Below are 18409 nucleotides of genomic sequence, written 5' to 3'. Positions count from 1 at the left end.
AGAGTGGTCAAAAGAGCCTTGCTCCCTTCATCATTCCATGCCTCTCTTCAGCACAAGGGTAAGGAGCAGCCCTTGCTTCTGCTGTGCCTTCATTTCACTTGTATTTTCCAGTTGCTGTGGTGATGCCGTGTTTATCTGGCTCCCCCTCCACACACAACTATTTAGGCCGGTCCAGTTTGGGTCCGTGAGTCTGCAGTCTCCACCTGTTAAGACAGCGAGATGGGGGTGGGAAGAGAGAGAGAACAGTGAACGGATTCAATCGGGAAGCCGGGCTTTTCTGCGGTGGGCCACTCACATCTTTTGTTCTTGGGAACATCTTATTATCCTAAGCAGGCAACCCAGATGGAAACTGCACAAAGGGAAGCAAGCAATATTGGAAGGGAGCAGCAACACACAGCAGCTGAAGGGCCCAGGCACAATAGGAAATCAAACCCCCTTGTCTTTCCTCAGCCTGCTGCATTTATTGCCCAAACCCACATGAAAGCAAACAGTGAACTGCTTACCAACCCTCCTCTGGCGGACGGCCGTCCTCTCCCTGCACAGCCCCGTTCTGACCAGTTAGCCCACAGTGGAGGACGAGAGAGAGAGAGAGAGAGAGAGAGAGAGAGATGCACCACTTCCTTCCCCGCCCGCCCGAGTCAACAGCCATACCTGCTTGCACGTGAAAGTGTGGGTGGGTGTGCGTGCACATTTGCACACATCTAGTTCTAACTTTCCCCTCTTTTTGTGGCACTGAACTTTTTTCTTTTTTGAAATGGCGAAATACATTTTTCTAAAGAGAGATCTCAGGCGAAGCCTTGTAAGAGGGCTTATCTGAAGTAGCACAGGTCTCCTGCAATGACTCTTCCCCCACCTGCCTGCAGAGTGGAGCATTCTACCCTGATCCTGCTTAACTGATTCAGCAATATATTGTTCAAACAGAGCCCTGACCCCTCCAAGTTACTGAAGCTAAGCTTATGTGGGGCTGCATTTGCTCACATTCACTCTCTTGTTACCACCCCCTCCCCCACTCTTGACATTCAGATTGTAAACTCCCTTTTCTGCTTTGTATTAGTCAGAAAAGCGCCATGAACCATCAATAATAAGGGCAGTTCACATGATCAGCATTAAGGTAAAGAGGAGCCTCCTACCCTCATTCAGGAGCTCCACAAACACCAGTGCTTGCTTGAGCGACCTAATGGGCATCCTAGCCTTTACTACATTGTTACCTCTCACATGCTTAATATTTCATACATGCACACATGCACAGACATACATGCTAAAATCAACAATATAAATATAAAATGCAATGATCAATGACACTGAAATACCTAAAGTTTTTAAACTAAAGCTTGCAACTACTTATGAAATGAAATATTTAGAGTTTTTACAAAGAAGGGAGATATTAAAACTCAGCGGTGCTTAACCCAATTAAGAAAAGGCATAAGAGCCCTTCTGGATCAAACCAAAAGTCCATCTATTCCAGCAGTCAATTGAGCCTTTGGGAACATGTTTGGAAACGGAATTCTGGCTGCTTTTTAACATCTACATGAAACCGCTGGGTGAGGTCATCAGGAGATTTGGGGCAGAGTCTTATCAATATGCTGCTGATGACATGCAAATCCATTTCTCCATGACATCAGGCAGTAATGGATTGGATGAGGGATAATAAATTGAAGCTGAATCCAAGCAAAACAGAGGTACTCATGATAAGGGGTCATACTTCAAGGGACATGATAGATCTTCCTGTTCTGGATGGGGTTGCTCTTCCTGCAATGGAACAGGTACGTAACTTACGTAGCTTGGGAGTGCTTCTGAACCCCAGGGAAATGCTTAATAGTTGTTTAATAGTTGGTTTTATTCTGTTCTTATAGTGTGTGTGTGTTTTGTAAACCGCCTATAGCCTTTGGAGTCAGGCAGTATATAAATTGAATGAATGAATGAATGAATGATAATAATGATAATAAATAATAGATGAACCTTTGGGCTGGTCCAGAGTGGCTCTTGATAGTTAAAAGGAACCTTCATATTGAGCAACAGTCTACCTCTGAATACCAGATGCTGGTAGCAACCATGAAAGAAGACCATTGCCTTCATGCCCTGCTCAAGAGTTTACTAGAATCAGGGGGATGATCTTTAAGGGAACTTCTCACATACTTTCTGAACTTGAACTTGGCTTAAGGCATTTTGCAGGCATCACTGGAGAGGAGATGCCATAAAGCAGGGGCAACTGCTGAAAAGGCTCTGCATGGAGTTCTGCCTGATGACGGCTCTCTTGGCATTTAGAAGAACAGGGCCTCCTCTGCCGATTATCTGCAAATGATCTGCAAACTGCAAATTATCTTCCCATTCATGCTGCACCGTCTGCATGGGCAGTAGTCGCTGCTTGTTAAATAACCGTGACACCTCTAACCAGAGAAGTCCAGGGCTGCAAATGTCAGCCTAGCCCTTCAGCCTTTCCTTCCACGGGCACTCTTCTTCCCCTGCCCCTCCCTCAGAATCTGGCTCCTCCAGTCCTTGAGACACTCAGGCTCGGATTGGCCCACAGGGCAACAGGGCATATTCCCGGTGTGCCCTACCCGCGGGGCGCCTCTGTGCCCTGCCGCACTCGGCAGCAGTGAATACTCCCACCCTTTTGTACCCATTCTGCTCAAAACTCGATGCCCTCCCCACACATTCCACCGCCCTCTCAGTGCCCCCAGTCCGGCCCTGATCTCCCTCATGTTTGCCCGGAATCCAGCTGTGGGCCAGGCACTAGCAGAAGCCTTATAACTGGATTAGATCAGAGCAGTGCCTTTAATCTGTAGAGACTAATCTGTCAATGGCACCAATTAGTTGCTTAATCCTTTCAGTCCCATAGATAAATTGGTCCAAATCGGCTTTACCAGCCATTGTCTGCCATTGGAGCCCTGCAGCAGTCTACTGGTATTGGGTGGGATGGGATGCTGTTTATATACAGGGAGCTGTTGCCCTGCCTTTCACATCACCCTCAAGGCAGCAAATAAATCTAATAATAATAATTGGGAAGGACTCGATGTCTAGATAAAACAAACCAGTCAATAACACCTGTCTGACTGTGTAAACAAGAAATAATAATAATAAATAAAGACAGTAAAAGAGTAAACAGAACAACAAAATGCAGATTCAAAAACACAGTGGAAGAGTGTCTAAAAATCCATCCTGTGCATTTCAGGTTAAAAAAACCAAAATATCAACAAGGTGCAAACCCCAAGAAATTCAGTTCCTAGTCAAAGGGTTGATTGGGACATTGCAATCTATATATATATTTCTCCTGGGTGTGCCCAGGAGAAATGCGTCCCGGCAGCCCAGCTGATTGGCTGGGCTGCTGGGGCGCCTGATTGGTCCTGGCGCACCCAGGAGAACGGCGGCGGCCATGGCCGGGGAGCCAGGCGGGCCCAGCCGCGGAGCTGAGGCGACGGGCCTGGCTGGGCCCGGCGGTGGCGGCGGCACTCCTGGGCCTGGCCACGGCGATGGGCCCGGCGGCCGCGGCACCCTCGGGCCCGGCGGCCGCGGCGGCGGCACCCTCGGGCCCGGCGGCCGCGGCGGCAAGGCGGTGGGCCTGGCGGCCACGGAGGTAAGGTGGCGGGCCCGGCCGAAGCGCAGGCGGCGGTGGGCCCGGCCGCACTAGAGGCACAGATGCTCTGTGCCCGGGCCCACTAGTATATAAATATTTCTAGTACTTGTAATTAGGTGAGCTTCAGCACCATTGATTTTTTTTTTTTTAACCCCCAGTGGAGCAAATTCCTTCTGACTTTCCTCCGAGAGCCTCCAAGCGGCCTTGCATAGAGTTCTCACAAAGCAACCCATCCAAGTACTAGCAAGGCCCACCGTGCTCTACTTCACAGATAAACCTGCATATGTTGCAACTAACAAATCAAGACACAAGTACTCCTTGATTTTTTTCATTTGCCAGATCCAGCATCCCACAATGCCAAAGCAGCTACAAGAAACAGGCAGTTTAAAAAAAAAGTAGTGCAGCAAACCTCTATTCTCCAATTGTCCAGGAGAAGAGCTGGTCTTGTGGTAGCAAGCATGACTTGTCCACTTAGCTAAGCAGGGTCTGCCCTGGTTGCATATGAATGGGAGACTAGCTCTGTGAGCACTGGAAGAGATTCCCCTCAAGGGATGGAGCCGCTCTGGGAAGAGCATCTAGGTTTCAAGTTCCCTCCCTGGCAGCATCTCCAAGAGAGGGCTGAGAGAGATTCCTGCCTGCAATCTGGGAAAAGCCGCTGCCAGTCTGTGAAGACAATACTGAGCTAGATAGACCAATAGTCTGACTCAGTATATGGCCGCTTCCTATGTTCCTATGTCCATCTTTATCCACACCTCATGTTTAAATTCACTAAGCTGCACATACTGCTTTGTGTGCAGAAGGTCTCAGGTTCAGTCCCTGGCAGCATCGCCAAATTGGGTTAGGGAAGAAAGACCCTTCTCTGCCTGAAACCCTGAGAAGCTGCTGTCGGCCAGGGTAGACAGTACTGAGCTAGATGGCCAATGGGCCTGTTGCGGTATAAGGCAGCTTCTTATGCAGAAGGTCACATATAAGTCGTCTCCAGTTCAGTCCTTGGCAGCATCCCCAGGTAGGGTTGGGAAAGACTTCTCTGTCTCAAAACCAAACCTGGAGAGCCGCTTCCAAGCAATGTCTTCAGCCTTGGGTGCCAAGATGTTGCTGGACTGGACTACATCTCCCATCCTCTCCAGCCACCTTGGGGCTGGGCATTTGGCTGGGGGGTGATGGGAGTTGTAGGCCACCATCATCTGGCCCCCTGAGGCTGGGAACCCCTGAGCTAGACAGACCAAGGATCTTACTTGGTAGAAGGCATTTTCATGTGTTCAGAGTGGATGTGACGGAGATGCGTACATTCATCTAGGCAGCCAGCACCATGGATTCCTTTGCTATCGGAGTCTTTTTCTACCTCTCCCCGGAGAATTGGCATCATTGCACCCGTGCACCCACTCACCTTGCTAACTGCACCTGCTCGCAGGAGATAAAAGCCTGGCTACGTCACAGCTCCAGCAGCAGCTAATCATTATGCTGCAACATGACTGCCTCGGGACCTCACCCTTCTTCTTCTTCTCTTCCCAGTACATGGCATAAAATGAACAGGGGCACAATTGTACACCTTCATGCTTTATTATGCTGAAATAACCTGAGCCTGCACAATTCTGGGAGGAGGAATCATCTATGTACAAGAAACGCCTGAAGATTAGAGCTGCGCTATGTACTGCATTAAACGCGTTACTGGCTTCGTCATGCTTAACTTTTCTTTATTGAATAGCAGCTGTGGCGGGGGGGGCAATCCAGACCTTCCTCTCCAGGGCTGCTGTTTTCCCTGAAGTCAGTGGGAGCTTTCCTCAGAGGGCAAATAGCAACCCTGGGGGCCTGTTTCCCCCATGCTGCGGCCCCAATTTGTACCCCACCCCCCAAGTGTTATTTAGGAAAGAAAAGTTAAGCACATCAAGGGCCAATGTCTCACTGAAGGTAATACAGTGTGTGGTTTGGCTCTTAATTCTAGAACAGGGATTCTCAAACTTGGGTCCTCAGGTGTTATTAGACTTCAACTCCCATAATCCCCAGCCTCAGTGGCCTTTGGTTGGGGATTATGGAAGTCCAAGAACACCTGAGGACCCAAGTTTGAGAATCACTGTTCTAGAACAACAAGGGACAAACAAAGTTGGATATACCCTAAATGTTATACACGTAAGATCATGGGGTGGGGGAGAAAGAAAGTTTTGCACTTCAGTTTCAAGGCCAACAACTTTTATGCACTGCAGCGAGGAAATAACTTGCCTAGGGAGCAAGAGTTTGCCAGTTCAGATCCCTGCTGGCCTGTCTCCCAGACTATGGGAAACACCTCTATCGGGCAGCAGCGATCTAGGAAGATGCTGGAAGGCATCATCTCAGACTGTGCGGGAGGAGGCCATGGGAAACCCCTCCTGGATTCTACCAAAGACAACCACAGGGCTCTGTGGGCCCAGGACACCAACTCAACGGCGCAACTTTACTTTATGTTTGGAACAACACCAGCATCAACCATTGTAATGTTTATGTATAAGCAGAGACATTTCTGTACCAAGAAGAAACCCAAATTCTTCCTCAAGCAAATTCAACTCAGATTTTGTACCCAAAAGAAATCCTGCAACTCCATGACTGGTGTCTTTGGTGCAGCAAGGGCATCATCGGGTGGGGACGGACACAGTGGCGTCCCTTCTGGAGCCTCTTGCTGATTTTGTCTGCATGATTTTGTCCCACAAGGGTTTGGGACCATGAGGGCCTACAACAATCATCATTCCAAAAAAAAAAAGAAACAAAATTTAGATTGTCAGGATCCCATATCAAGGCCAAAAAAGACATATTAATTGGGAGATGCTTGCAACAGTCTCTGAATTTTTAAAAAACACCATCTCCAAGCAGTTAGAGGAGTTGGAGCTCCTTGACTAGAGGAATGATGGAGGCGTGGGAAAACTCAGGCAGAAGGAAAAGCGCTCCCCCAAACCAACTGGCACACTCTTCAATTGCTCTTTTTCTTTGAAGTATCTTGGCTCCTCTCTCTCTCTCTCTCTGCCCTTGGGCAGTGAAAAGGTCTCCAGTCCTTGGGGAGAGATAAAGGAGATGCCGCTCAGGGCAACTGACTTGGCATCCAACAGCCAGGCCAGCGAGAAGAGGAACCGACTGAGAACAGCATCAATGACCTAATGAGCATTTAGTCGTTTGTGGGGAGGCAATGCCACCCCCTGAGCAACGTTATGTGTCAAAGGAAATTCACACAGGGCCAATGGAACTGTGTTTTCTTCTTTTACGGAGGCTCCTTTGGAGGTCTTTTTGGATCAAAATACAGGGCAGAAAATAAATCCAGCCATCGAGAGAACACTTGGGTTTATTTTAGCTACACTTTGGGGTTTAGTGCAGACACTTCTGAGGTCCTTGTGGGCAGGAGTTCACATTGCCCTGGTAATGAGTTATCTGCACCCTCAATAAATCCAACAGTCCTTATTGAACACCTCAGAAGCTTAAAAAAAAAAGCATTCAGTGATATTTCCAGTTTCCTTTAGTTCAGTTCTTGCCACATCTCAAACTCCTAGGCCTCTGCTATTAACAATAATGGGCAACCCCACCCCAGTTCTAACAACATTTTCCTGAAAAATGCACATTGGAACACTCCGAGTTCATGCACAGTGGCCCCCACTCCAAACTGGATGCCAGAGATGTAACTGGGAGCATGAGGTTTCCCCTGCCATCCTCTGCTTTACAAGGAAGGCTTGTGGCAACAGGAGGCAATGGAGAGGAGAGCTGGTCTTGTGGTAGCAAGCATGACTTGTCCCTTTAGCTAAGCAGGGTCCGCCCTGGTTGCATACGAAAGGGAGACAAGAAGTGTGAGCGCTGTAAGATATTCCCCTCAGGGGACGGAGCCACTCTGGGAAGAGCAGAAGGTTCCAAGTTTCTTCCCTGGCTTCTCCAAGATAGAGTTAAGAGAGATTCCTGCCTGCCGTTGCACATGTTCACAACAACCAGGAGCAAGCCTGACCCCCTCAATCAAGTCAATTTGGGAAAGTGCGGAGGGCTCTCAGTGAGCATGCCCAAGAACAAGCCCCAAGTTGACTTGGGGGTCAACATATGCCATTTGAAACAGGCTCTGGGGATTTGGATCTAGAACACACGAGGCCAAAACCTCACAGTCTGTATATTTCTGACCTGAGTGTTCGAAAACCAGCTTGAAGAGGCCATCCATATTGCATTTTCTTCACAGCATCCGTTTTTCTTCCTGGTTGCTATTTTAAGTCATGACTCCTTTTTCACTTAATTTCTTGGCTGTAGCATCTGCCCACACATTACTGTTTTCCACCTTGAAAGGTGCCAGATTGAACTATGAGAAGCCTCCTTGCAGCTAGGCTTAAAAATCCACCTCATCCACCATCCACCCCTCGCTTGCCACACAGGACTTCCCTACTCTCCGAATGGGAGTGTGAATGGAACAGATGGCTGCTGGAAATGAGCGGAAAGGCTAAGCCGAGTTTTTAAGGATTCCCAAACAACAGCTGGTCTATTTCCTACATTTTGCAGGGAAGTTTAGAGAATGGCCGTAACCATCCTGTTCGAGACTACTGGCCTTGATTAAATGAACATATATGAAGTTGTCATTATAGAACTGGAGAAGGTGCAGAAGAGGGCAACCAAGGTGATCAGGGGCCTGGAGCACCTTCCTTATGAGGCAAGGCTTTTTAGTTTAGAAAAAAGACAACTGTGGGGAGACATGATAGAGGTCTATAAAATCATGCATGGTGTGGAGAAAGGGGAGAGAGAGAAATTCTTCTCCCGCTCAAATAAGATACTAGAACCAGGGGTCGTTGAGCTCAGTATGCCGGGATCAGGCCCAACCCCAGCAGTTCTCATGTGCATCCTAACCCAGGTTGGGTTTCCCTTGCCTGGGTTAGGCTGCGTGTGAGAACAGCCTCCGTGTTTTCTGGTGCAACCAAAAACACTCGAAGTCTCTTCGTGGTTTTTTCCAGAGCTGCCCAAGAATGTTCCCTAGCTGCTTTTCAGAATTCATGCCTTCTGCAGGACCCTGTCAGCTAGTTAATATGTCTGTGAAAAGCAAATACCAAAAAAGACAAACTGCAACTAGGCAGGTGACTTTTATTACACAAGCCAGGAGTGTGTAGAAAGAGTTGGGGCCATTGCCTAGGCGGAGCAACATCCTCTTACATTCACCCACCCGCCAGGCTCCTCTAGTCTAGGCACATTCCACGGAGGGCCCTTCTCGGGTGATGGGAGCTGCTGCCCCCCCCGCCCCCCGTGCACGGCCTTCCCTTCCCATGCTCCAAAGGTACAGCCAGGTGCCCTGGGTCACATGGGAGGAATCAACCAGGCAGCTCCTCTCCACACCATCATCGCCCCTCCCAGAAGCTGGGAGTCGCAGGTGTGGGAAACAGCCGTGCCCTGGACGCCCTCCCTCATGGGCTTCCGACAGCGGCTTTGGTGGCAGATGGTGGTGGCCCTTTCGCTAACCGATTTGAGATCTGCAGCCCGTCCTCAGCTCTGGCAACCTGGTGACTCCTAGTCACAGGCTCAGCAAGACTTCCTTGGGTGGCCTTTCCCCTAGTCCAGACTGGGGGAAGTGGGGACGAAGGGGACGCCATTCAGGTTTCTTTCACTGTGTGCTGGAGGTGGCAGCTTTGGGCTGAATCTGCAAGCAGGCGGATTTATTTATTTAATAAGTGTGTATACTGCCCAAGTCTCTAGGTGGTTCATGGCGTAAAACCAACCAAGAATTTAACAGTTAAAACGTATAAAAATCAGATTAAAATGTCCATAAAAACACACCCACTAACTAAAAAGCTTGCCTGAAGAGATGTGTCTTCCGTTGTTTCCTAAAGGCCAACAGCTCTAATCTCAGCAGGAAGTGTATTCCACAGTACTGGGGCAAGGAAAGAGAAGGCTCTTGACTTTGAGTCATCACCAGAGGAGCTGGCAGCACCCTCAGAAGAACCTTCCCTGAAGATCTTAATAGGTGGTGGGGTTCATAACAAAGAAGGCATTCTCTTAAATACTGTGGGCCGATGCTCTTTCCAGAGCACTCCTATACCTTACAGTGCTCACACATGTAGTCTCCCCTCCAAATGCAAACCAGGGTGGACCCTGCTTAGCAAAGGGGACCATTCATGCTTGCTGCCACAAGACCAGCTCTCCTCCCTAAGCAAATGTTGCAACCCGAAGGAGTCTGAGCCGTCTCTTTCCCTCTGCTCTACCAGCCCAGGAAATCCTGGGTTCTTCGTTGTAAGGCCTGGGAGCCAGTGATGGTCCCCGCCAACCTTAAGTGTAGCCAGCCAAGGCACAGGAGTGTAGGAGGAGATCCGGGTTTGTGGTATCAAGAATGAATTGTCCACTACAGGATCTTCCCTTTGGGGCTGGGGCCACTCTGGGGAGAGCACCTGCCTGCTTGCATGCAGAAGATGCCAAGTTCCCTCCCTGGCAGCCTCTCCAGATAGGGCCTCTGAGGCCCCATCCTCTGAGGGGGAAGATCTTACAGTGCTCACATTTAGTCTCCCATTCAAATGCAAATCAGGGTAGACCCTGCTTAGCAAAGAGGGCAATTGGTGCTTGTTACCAGGAGACCAGCTCTCCTCTCCGAAACTCACCAAGTCACCCAAACTCTGTGTCTTTCTTCTTAAAAAGAAAAAGTAGCCATCAGCAGCACATCACGTGGATGCTGTTCTAAGGAGATGTCAAGTACCACATGCTTAAAGAAACCAGGCCACACATTCCACAGCAACAAAAGTATACAAACATCTCTCTCTTTCGGTTTGGAAATCAACACCCATGATGTCGAGGCAGAGCTGTGGAATTTCAAGCCAGTGGCCTCTCTGAGCTCTGTCCTGAAGTCGTCCAGCATCACAAGTGCTTCTACCCAAACCGCTGCCAAACTGGCTGGATCTAGTTTTTCTAGAAGCTCTTCTAATTCTGCCCTCCATTAGTCACACCAGAGATGCCCTGTGGAGCTGAGAAGCTCCTTCCACATGGGAAACCACACCGGGGCCTAAGAGGGCCCAGTCAGAGCAAGACGCCACAGTGCTACACGGGCTTTGGCCCTCCCCGGGAATGTGCAAGTGGCACTCTGCTTTTTAATTCATGGACCCAACTGGCCGAAACTGGCTGCACCAATCGAGGAACGGACCAGCCCCACAACGGCCCAGCTGGAAAGGTCTTCCCCCCTCCTCTTGATGCACCTTTTTTGAGAGGAAAGGACAAAGTCCCACCTCCGGGTTGGGTGCAGAGATTATTCTGAGCCTAGTCAGTCAACAGAAGCAAACGGTCCGCGCCGCGGAAACAGAACTCATCCCAAGCAGCAGCACCTCCGGCTTGGAGTGCCTTTGGAGCAGGGGCCCTATTTGTTTGTTTACTCACACCCCCCACACATGTCAGTTGTGGTTGCATTGCAGTCTGCATCCCCGCTGCCACCCAAAGGCGGGTGGTGCCAGCCTGGGAAGAAGACGCCCCCCCAGAAGGGCTGCTGCTGCTGGCTGCCCTCCGCTGGGTCCACCTGTGACTGGTGGCCCCGGAAGAACCGCGCACACGAGACACGGGCTGTCTGGCAGCAGCGAGGTCCCTCGTTTCCAGGGGGCCTGGCCGCAAAGAGCTGGCCTGCAGATGCATGATGCGCCTCGGGACCGCGAGGCGGGGGGGGGCTAGATCTTGGCGTGGAGCAGGCTCCGCTCCCCCGGGCCAGGCCACCCACGCCCGCCCGCCCGCCCGCCTCCTGGCAGCAGTGTCCTCCATCCAAGGGCAGGGCCGCATCCTTCCTCGCCCAGCTGACAGCTCCCCAAGCCAGCCAGCCCGTCAGCAGGGCGAGCCATCTTGGAAGCAGGCAGCAAGCAGCCTTCGGCCGCCGAGGAGCGCCAGCTGCAGGAGCATCTCCAGCGGCGGCAGCCCCGGGCACGGCTCGCCTAGCCCCGGCAGCAGAGCAGAAGCCTCGCACGCCCGGGCCGCGGCGGACAGCCATCCTCCGCATCCGCCCCGCCCCGCGACGAGCCACATGCCTAGCGGCGGGCCCGAGCTGGCTGGAGCGCCTGGTGGCGGTCTCTGCCGCCCAGCGCACCCCTGGGGGGCCAGCCCGAGGAGGAATTCGGCGAGGGCAGCAGCTGCTGCCGCTGCCGTCCAGCCCCCCCCCCCCCCGCTGCTGCCCGAGCAGGAGCAGCACCCAGGCAGGCGGCGCGACCCGCAAACGCGCCGGGCGGCTCGGGAGGACTGCGGCGGGGAGCTGTCCGCAGGCGGCGCAGCAGCAGCAGCCACAGCGCTTTCCCGAGCCGCCTGTCCCGCGGGAGGAGGGCTGGGCTCCCCCTTGGAGGACGGAGGGAACTCCCTCCCTCCCTCCCTCCCGAAAGCCAGCCCGGGCTCCTCCCTGTGCGCTGCCGCCGGCAGGCCGGCCCCGATCCCTCCCAGAGGTCACGTTCCGCCGAGGCGGCAGCTGGCCAGCCCGGAGCCTCGGTGGCGCGGCTGCCCTGCTCTTTCCCCGCCGGCCCGGTCCCGGAGAGCACCTACCTACCGCTCGCAGCGGCCCGCCGGCGCAGGGGCTCCCATCATCGCGACGGGCCAAGCCGCCGCCAGCTCCGTGCCTCGCCCGCCCGCCCGCCCGCCGATGCAGCAGCAGCAGCAGCAGCAGCAGCCCCCGAGGGCGGGGTGGGCGGAGAGCAGCGGCGCCGGCGCGCTGGACTCCTCCTCGGCCGCCCCGCAGACGGTGGTGCCAGGCGTGCGCGGCGCTCGCCCCAGACGCCGGCTGGCGCACGGGCTGGCAGGCCGGCCGCTCAGCCCAGCAGCATCCAGGGCCGCCGCCGCCGCCCCTGCGCTCTCGCCTGGGTGCAGCGGCTGCGAGGCCAGCACGCTGCTGCGGAGCCTCGGGCGGAGGAGGAGGAGGAGGAGGCGAGGCGGGGCGGGCGGGCGCGCAGGAGCTCCGCCGCGGCCCCGGATTAGCGGGCGCGCGCGCTCGCCGCGGGCAGAGGGGCGAGGCTCCCCGCGCGCCCCCACTCCTGCTCCCCACGTTGCCGTGTGGGTCCCGGGCGGCGGAGGGGAGGGGGGGCGACCGCGTCACTCGTGCCCCACTACCTGTCTGCGCGCCGGCCAGTCGCACGTGCTGAGAAGCACACACGCGCGTGTCCAGCACCGGGAGCGTGGAAGCGGGGCGGGGGGCGCTTTTGGGACGCGCTGGCCGCCCCCGAACGGCGCTGCCCCCTTGCAGAGGAAGGATGAGGGCGCAGCTCCCAGGCGGCAGCAGAAGGGCCTGGCTGGAGCCGCCGAGCAGGAGGTCGCCGGGCTCTTCCCCACCTCCGCCCCTCCTCGTGGCCGGAGCGGACTCCCCGGGCCAACTAGCCTCCTCTCCTCGCTCGGTCTGCCTGCCTTTGGGCACCACCACCTGTAACGAAGCCGACATCTCTGCCACGCAACTGAAGCCATGGCTCCCACCTCTGTTTCTCTCTCCTTCCTCCATTGCCTCCCCTGTGTGTCATCTATGCCCGGCCATAGAGGGCAAGGTCTTGGGGCAGGGACCTGTAAAGCACAGACTATGGCATTCTTCCCCCCTCCGCACCCCTAAATCCAGCCCTGCTTCCGAGAGTGCCTTAAAATAACATCATGTCCCTTCCCGTGCTGCTCCCAACCCAGAGTTGTCCTAGGCAGCCTCCAAGGGACTCCTGGGAGAAAGCTCAGGGTAGCAGCTAGTGACATCTGGGGAAAGCGACCGTGGACAGACAACCCTGCCCAGACCAGAGTGGCCCGCCCCGTGCAGTGATTTCCACTGGAGGTGGTCAATATGTGGAAGATGCTGCTGTTCCTGAGGAGTGAGGTGCTGAGGCAGTTTCCATGGCAACTCCTTTTTTCCTTTCCAGAGCGGCCAAATCAACCCTGCGCTCCGTGTTAGTGCTCCCTTATCGCCACTCTGCCCGCTTGCTCAGGTGGAAGCTGGTGTTTGCTTCTCTTCTGAAGGCACACCTACGAGCAGAGCAGCAACAGTCCAGGCTGGGAGGCATGCCATGCGCACATGGGAAACGCACCGTTTCTCTTCCCTGCAGTTTCACCAGCAGCAGACCACGAATGCATGATCTGCACATGCCAACCAGGTTGTCTGGGGCCTGCCTGGGCCCAAACCCTGAAACAGAGACCACCTCAGAGGAGGAGGAGGAGCAAGTGAGATGATGCCTACTAACTTAACCCCCACCCACCCCAGCTCTCACCTCTAGACCTCCGGAGTAGAGCTGGTGATGGGCTCACATGGGAGGAGAGCTGGTCTTGTGACAGTGAGCATGAATCCTCCCCTCTGCTAAGTTTGGTCTGCCCCGGGTGGGCAAATACCTGTGAATGCGGGAAGATATTCCCTTTGGGCAATGTAGCAGCGGTAGAGCCTCTGCTTGCACACAAAAGGTGCCGGGTTAACTCCCTGGATCTCCAAGTAGAGCTGAGAGAGACTCCTGCCTAAAATTCTGAAGAGGCCACTACCAGTCTGTGTAGGCATTATTGAACTAAAGGATGGCTCAAGGGCCTGACTCCGTACAAGGCAGCTTCCTCTGTTCCTAAGCCTAGGAGCAGAGAAAAAGCACCTGCTTGGTAACTGGAGATCTCCCTTCTTGCAGCCCTATTCCGGGAGGGGAAGCAAGCACAAACCCGGGATGCAGATCAGGGCCTCTTGAGAGCAAGAGGTGGGGCAGAAAAGCCCACTAGAAAACTGCTCGTTTGGCAAGGGGTGCAACATCTCTGCAAGATTTCCTGGCCTGGACAGCTCCACTGCTGAGCCAGGCCTTCTTCCCTCCTGAAGCTGCTCCTCTCCTGCTCCTGCTCCTGATTGGCAGAAATAGGGCATATTTCTGCAGAGCATAGATCTTCCTTTTTCGTATTTGAGTATTTATACTCCCCCTTTCGGCTCCCAGAAGGGCTCCCAAGGCATCTCACCAAGAAGTCAACGCATGCAACAGTAAGAGAAATGCTAAACGAAACCAATTAAAAATAGCAGCTAAGGAGGCCCAAACCAAAATGGAGATGCTAAAACAAAAAGGAGGAAGCCATCTAATGAGATCCAGTGCCAAACACCCCAGAAATGTTTTAGCCAGGCCCTGAACAATAATCAACAAACAATCTCCTGTTTGTTTTTCTATGTAAACCACCAGGCGTGGAGGGGGGCCAGCAGCAGCCCAGGCAAGGGCAGAGCCACCATTGAGCAAACGGGTTCAAAGAGCCTGGGCTGCCGCCCCTCAGGGGCCGTGCCACATACCCCTGACACACCCCTTGCATCTGACGTCAGAAGCGAGGGCATGGTTTTGGTCCCAAGTGGGGTGGCACAGCCCCTTTTGGGAGCGAAATCGGCCAGTGCTACGTTTGCAGCATGGCTGGAGCAATTCCCCATGGCTTTTAAAGGCCGCTCCTGGCCACACTGCAAACACAGTGCTGGCTGGATTTAACTCCCAAACAGGGCCACACAGCCTGACCATGTCTTGCTTTGGAGAGAGAAAGGTATTATTTCATATAAAGAGAGGCAGACAAAAAGGAAGAACTAGTGTATTTTCAGTCCCTCAATGTATTTGTCAAGGGGAATTTAAAAAAACTTCTTTAAATATATCAGCAGCAGAAAACTCCCTGGCATTCTTTGAGAGTGCCAGCGGGGAGGTCGGACCCTTAGATGATGAAGATGTGAAAGGAGGATAAGGAGATTGCCGAGAAGCTGAATAAGTTATTTGCATCTGTCTTCACAGCAGAGGACGCTGACCATATACCTTCTCCAGAACTGAGCTTCTCAGACTTGGAAGCTGAATAACTGGGCCAGTTTGAGGTGATGAGAGAGGAAGGATGTTCTAAACTGTCTTGAGAAACTAAAAATTAACAAATTGCCAGGGACAGATGGCATTCACCAAGAGTTCTGAAGGAACTCAAATGTGAAATTGCTGATCTTCTAGCAAAAATATGTAACTTGTTCCTACAGTCAGATTCTGTAGCAGGGAACTGGAAAGCAGCTAATGTAACTCCAATTTTCAAGAAGGGATCCAGGGGGATCCGGGAAATTACAGGCCGGTTAGCTTAATTTCGGTGCTGGGTAAGTTGATGGAAAGCATACTTAAGGACAAAATTGTTAAACACATAGAAGGACAGGCCTTGCTGAAGGAAAACCAGCATGGCTTCTGCAAGGGCAAGTCTTGACTCACTAACCTTTTGGACTTTTTTGAGAGTGTCAACAGGCATGTGGATAAAGGTGATCCAGTTGACATAGTATACTTGGACTTCCAAAAAGCTTTTGACAAAGTTCACCACCAAATGCTCTTGAGTAAACTTAGCAGTCATGGGATAAGGGGAAAGGTTCATGTGTGGATCGGTAGCTGGTTGAAAGGCAGGAAACAGAGGTTAGGAATGAATGGCAGTATTTACAATGAAGGAAAGTAAGAAGTGGGGTCCCCCAGGGATCGGTACTGGGACCAATTCTCTTTAACTTGTTCATAAATGATCTAAAAGTCGGGGTAAGCAGCGAAGTGGCCAAGTTTGCAGATGACACTAAACTATTTAAGGTAGTGAAATGCACAACAGATTGTGAAGAGCTCCAAAAAGATCTCTCCAAACTGGGGGAGTGGGTGACAAAATGGCAACTGCGGTTCAATGTAAGCAAGTGTAAAGTGATGCATATTGGGGCAAAAAAACCCAACTTCACATATATGCTGATGAGATTTGAGCTGTCAGTGACTGACCAGGAGAGATCTTGGGGTCGTGGTGGACAGCTCATTGAAAGTGTCAATTCAGTGTACAACAGCTGTGAAAAAGGCCAATTACATGCTAGGGATCATTAGGAAGGGGGTTGAAAATATGAATGCTAATATTTTAATGCCCTTATACAAATCTATGGTGCAGCCGCATTTGGAGTTTGGGTACAGTTCTGGTCACCATATCTTAAGAAGGATATTGTAGAACTGGAAAAGGTGCAGAAGAGGGCAACCAAGATGATCAGGGGCCTGGAGCACCTTCCTTATGAGGCTAAGCTACAGCATCTGGGGCTCTTTTGTTTGGAAAAGAGGCAACTACGGGGAGACATGATCGAGGTATATAAAATTATGCAGCGAGTGGTCAGAGGAAAAAATTTCCCCCTCTCTCCCAACACTAGAACCAAGAGCCATCCCATGAAACTGAAGATTGGGAAATTTAGGACTGACAAAAGGAAATACTTTTTCACACAGTGCATAAATAATTTGTGGAATTATCTGCCACATGATGTGGTGATGGCCACTAGCTTGGGTGGCTTTAAATGGGGCTTAGACAAATTCATGGAGCAGCAGTCTATCAATGGCAACTAGTCTGGTGGCTATAGACCACTTCCAGCCTCAGAGGCAAGATGTCTCTGAATACCGGCCGCAGGGGAGCCACCGCAGGAGGGCAGGCATGCTTTCAGGACTTGTTTGTGGGCTTCTCAGAGGCATCTGGTGGGCCACGGTGGGAAACAGGATGCTGGGCTAGAGAGGCCTTCTTGGGCCTGATCCAGCAGGGCTGTTCTTATTTGCTCTCAGCGTAGGCAGTATTGTCAACAGTTCCAAAAGAAGGTGTGCCATCTTCATAGTCCATTATTATGTGCTACCGCCTGGTTATTCCTAGTCGCAGCTCATCTAAACAACCCGGGGCAGGGGAGAGGCGCAACTGCCTCTGCTTCCCGGCAACTCGGGTTGCTCCTCTTGCCCTGCCCTGTCCAAGAGCTGTGCTGCCTGCAAGCTGGCCGTTTGTTAGGTAGAGTTGTGTGGTTACTGTGCTAAATGGCCGGCCAGCCTGCCTGCAAGCAGAGTGGCTGAACCCTTGGGTGCCCCTCTGGCTCCTTAGGATGAGCTGCTACTGCTTATTCCCCAGAGAGAGAGGGGGGGGCTTTAGAACCCATTAAAATGTAGCCTTCCCCCTAATTTCCTACTTTCTGTTAGGAGCTTTACAGAAATCCTACTTCATTCATCTTTCTGACTAGCTCTCTCTTTTCAAAACCAACCACAGATCTAGGTTAGTTATATATAGAAAGACCCGTGTGGTCTCTTTTTAGAACACCGAGAAGGACATTTAAGAGGGTTTAAAAAAAAAAAGTGCAGGTTTGGTTTTAAATAAAATTTCAAACTCTTTCAGGGCAGAAAAGTTACCAGACTTTGCTGCCTGAACTGTGATATTTATAATGTGGCTGCATATTCATGGCAGCTATTCTGATGGTATTGATCCAGTACTTGCATTATCAAGACAAGATACACTTTTAAGAAATCACAGTCGCACTCAATTCCCATGAGTCTGGAAGTCTCAGGTTCCCAGATGTAGCTGCTGAACTATAATTCCAGCCGGTGATGGGAGAGGAACCTCTGAGTGAAGGCCAGTCACTGCTTCTCCGCTCTCAACTGACCCCTTTCAACCCTGCTTTTCTAGAACAAGAAAGCAACTCAGGGGTCTCCCTCCTGCTCTGGCTTTGCCATCAGCTGTTTTACGGAGGGGGCAGGGTCTAAAGCAGTGTTCCCTCTAACAAGGATTCCCAGATGTTGCTGGCGACAACTCTCAGAATCCCCAAGCAAAAGCCATTGCAGCTGGGGGGGGATTCTGGGAGTTGCCATCAGCAGCATCTGGGGATCCCTGTTAGAGGGAACACTGGTCCAAAGAATTACATCTTTTTCAATAGTCAAGAGCTGAACAGGAGGCTGCTGTACCTGGGCATGCTTCCTGGCCCTGGCTGTGCATCTTTTTTTGCAAGGCAGCCTTGAAGACAGATGGAAGAGCATAGGACCAAGGACAAGCTGCCCCATGGCCAGCCCCCTCCTCTGCCATGTCTTGCACATCAGAGTCAGACCCACAAGTGAGTCACTCCAGTAGCATCGCCACTATGTTGTTTGGAGGGGGGGCGGGACACAGAGGGATGACCAGATGCAAAAGAAGGCGGAG

General features: G+C 52.2%; 2 protein-coding genes across 2 annotated transcripts in view; one reads left to right on the top strand and one right to left on the bottom strand.

Annotated features, from left to right (window-relative positions):
* The window catches only part of RSPH14 (radial spoke head 14 homolog), a 52000-nt gene that overhangs the window by 26123 nt on the left and 7468 nt on the right, over positions 1 to 18409 (top strand). The window lies entirely within an intron of this gene.
* SLC5A1 (solute carrier family 5 member 1) overlaps positions 19 to 18409 on the bottom strand; it is a 56059-nt gene continuing 37668 nt past the window's right edge. The window contains exon 16 of the mRNA XM_053279632.1: positions 19 to 203. Within this exon, the coding sequence (XP_053135607.1) occupies positions 31 to 203 (173 nt within the window). The 3' untranslated portion in view covers positions 19 to 30. The remainder of the gene's footprint in view (positions 204 to 18409) is intronic.

The sequence above is a fragment of the Hemicordylus capensis genome, chromosome 15, assembly GCF_027244095.1.
Source record: "Hemicordylus capensis ecotype Gifberg chromosome 15, rHemCap1.1.pri, whole genome shotgun sequence".
Taxonomy (NCBI): Eukaryota; Metazoa; Chordata; class Lepidosauria; order Squamata; family Cordylidae; genus Hemicordylus; species Hemicordylus capensis.
The sequence above is the reverse complement of the archived record's forward strand: the minus strand, read 5'-3'. Positions and strand labels throughout refer to the sequence as shown.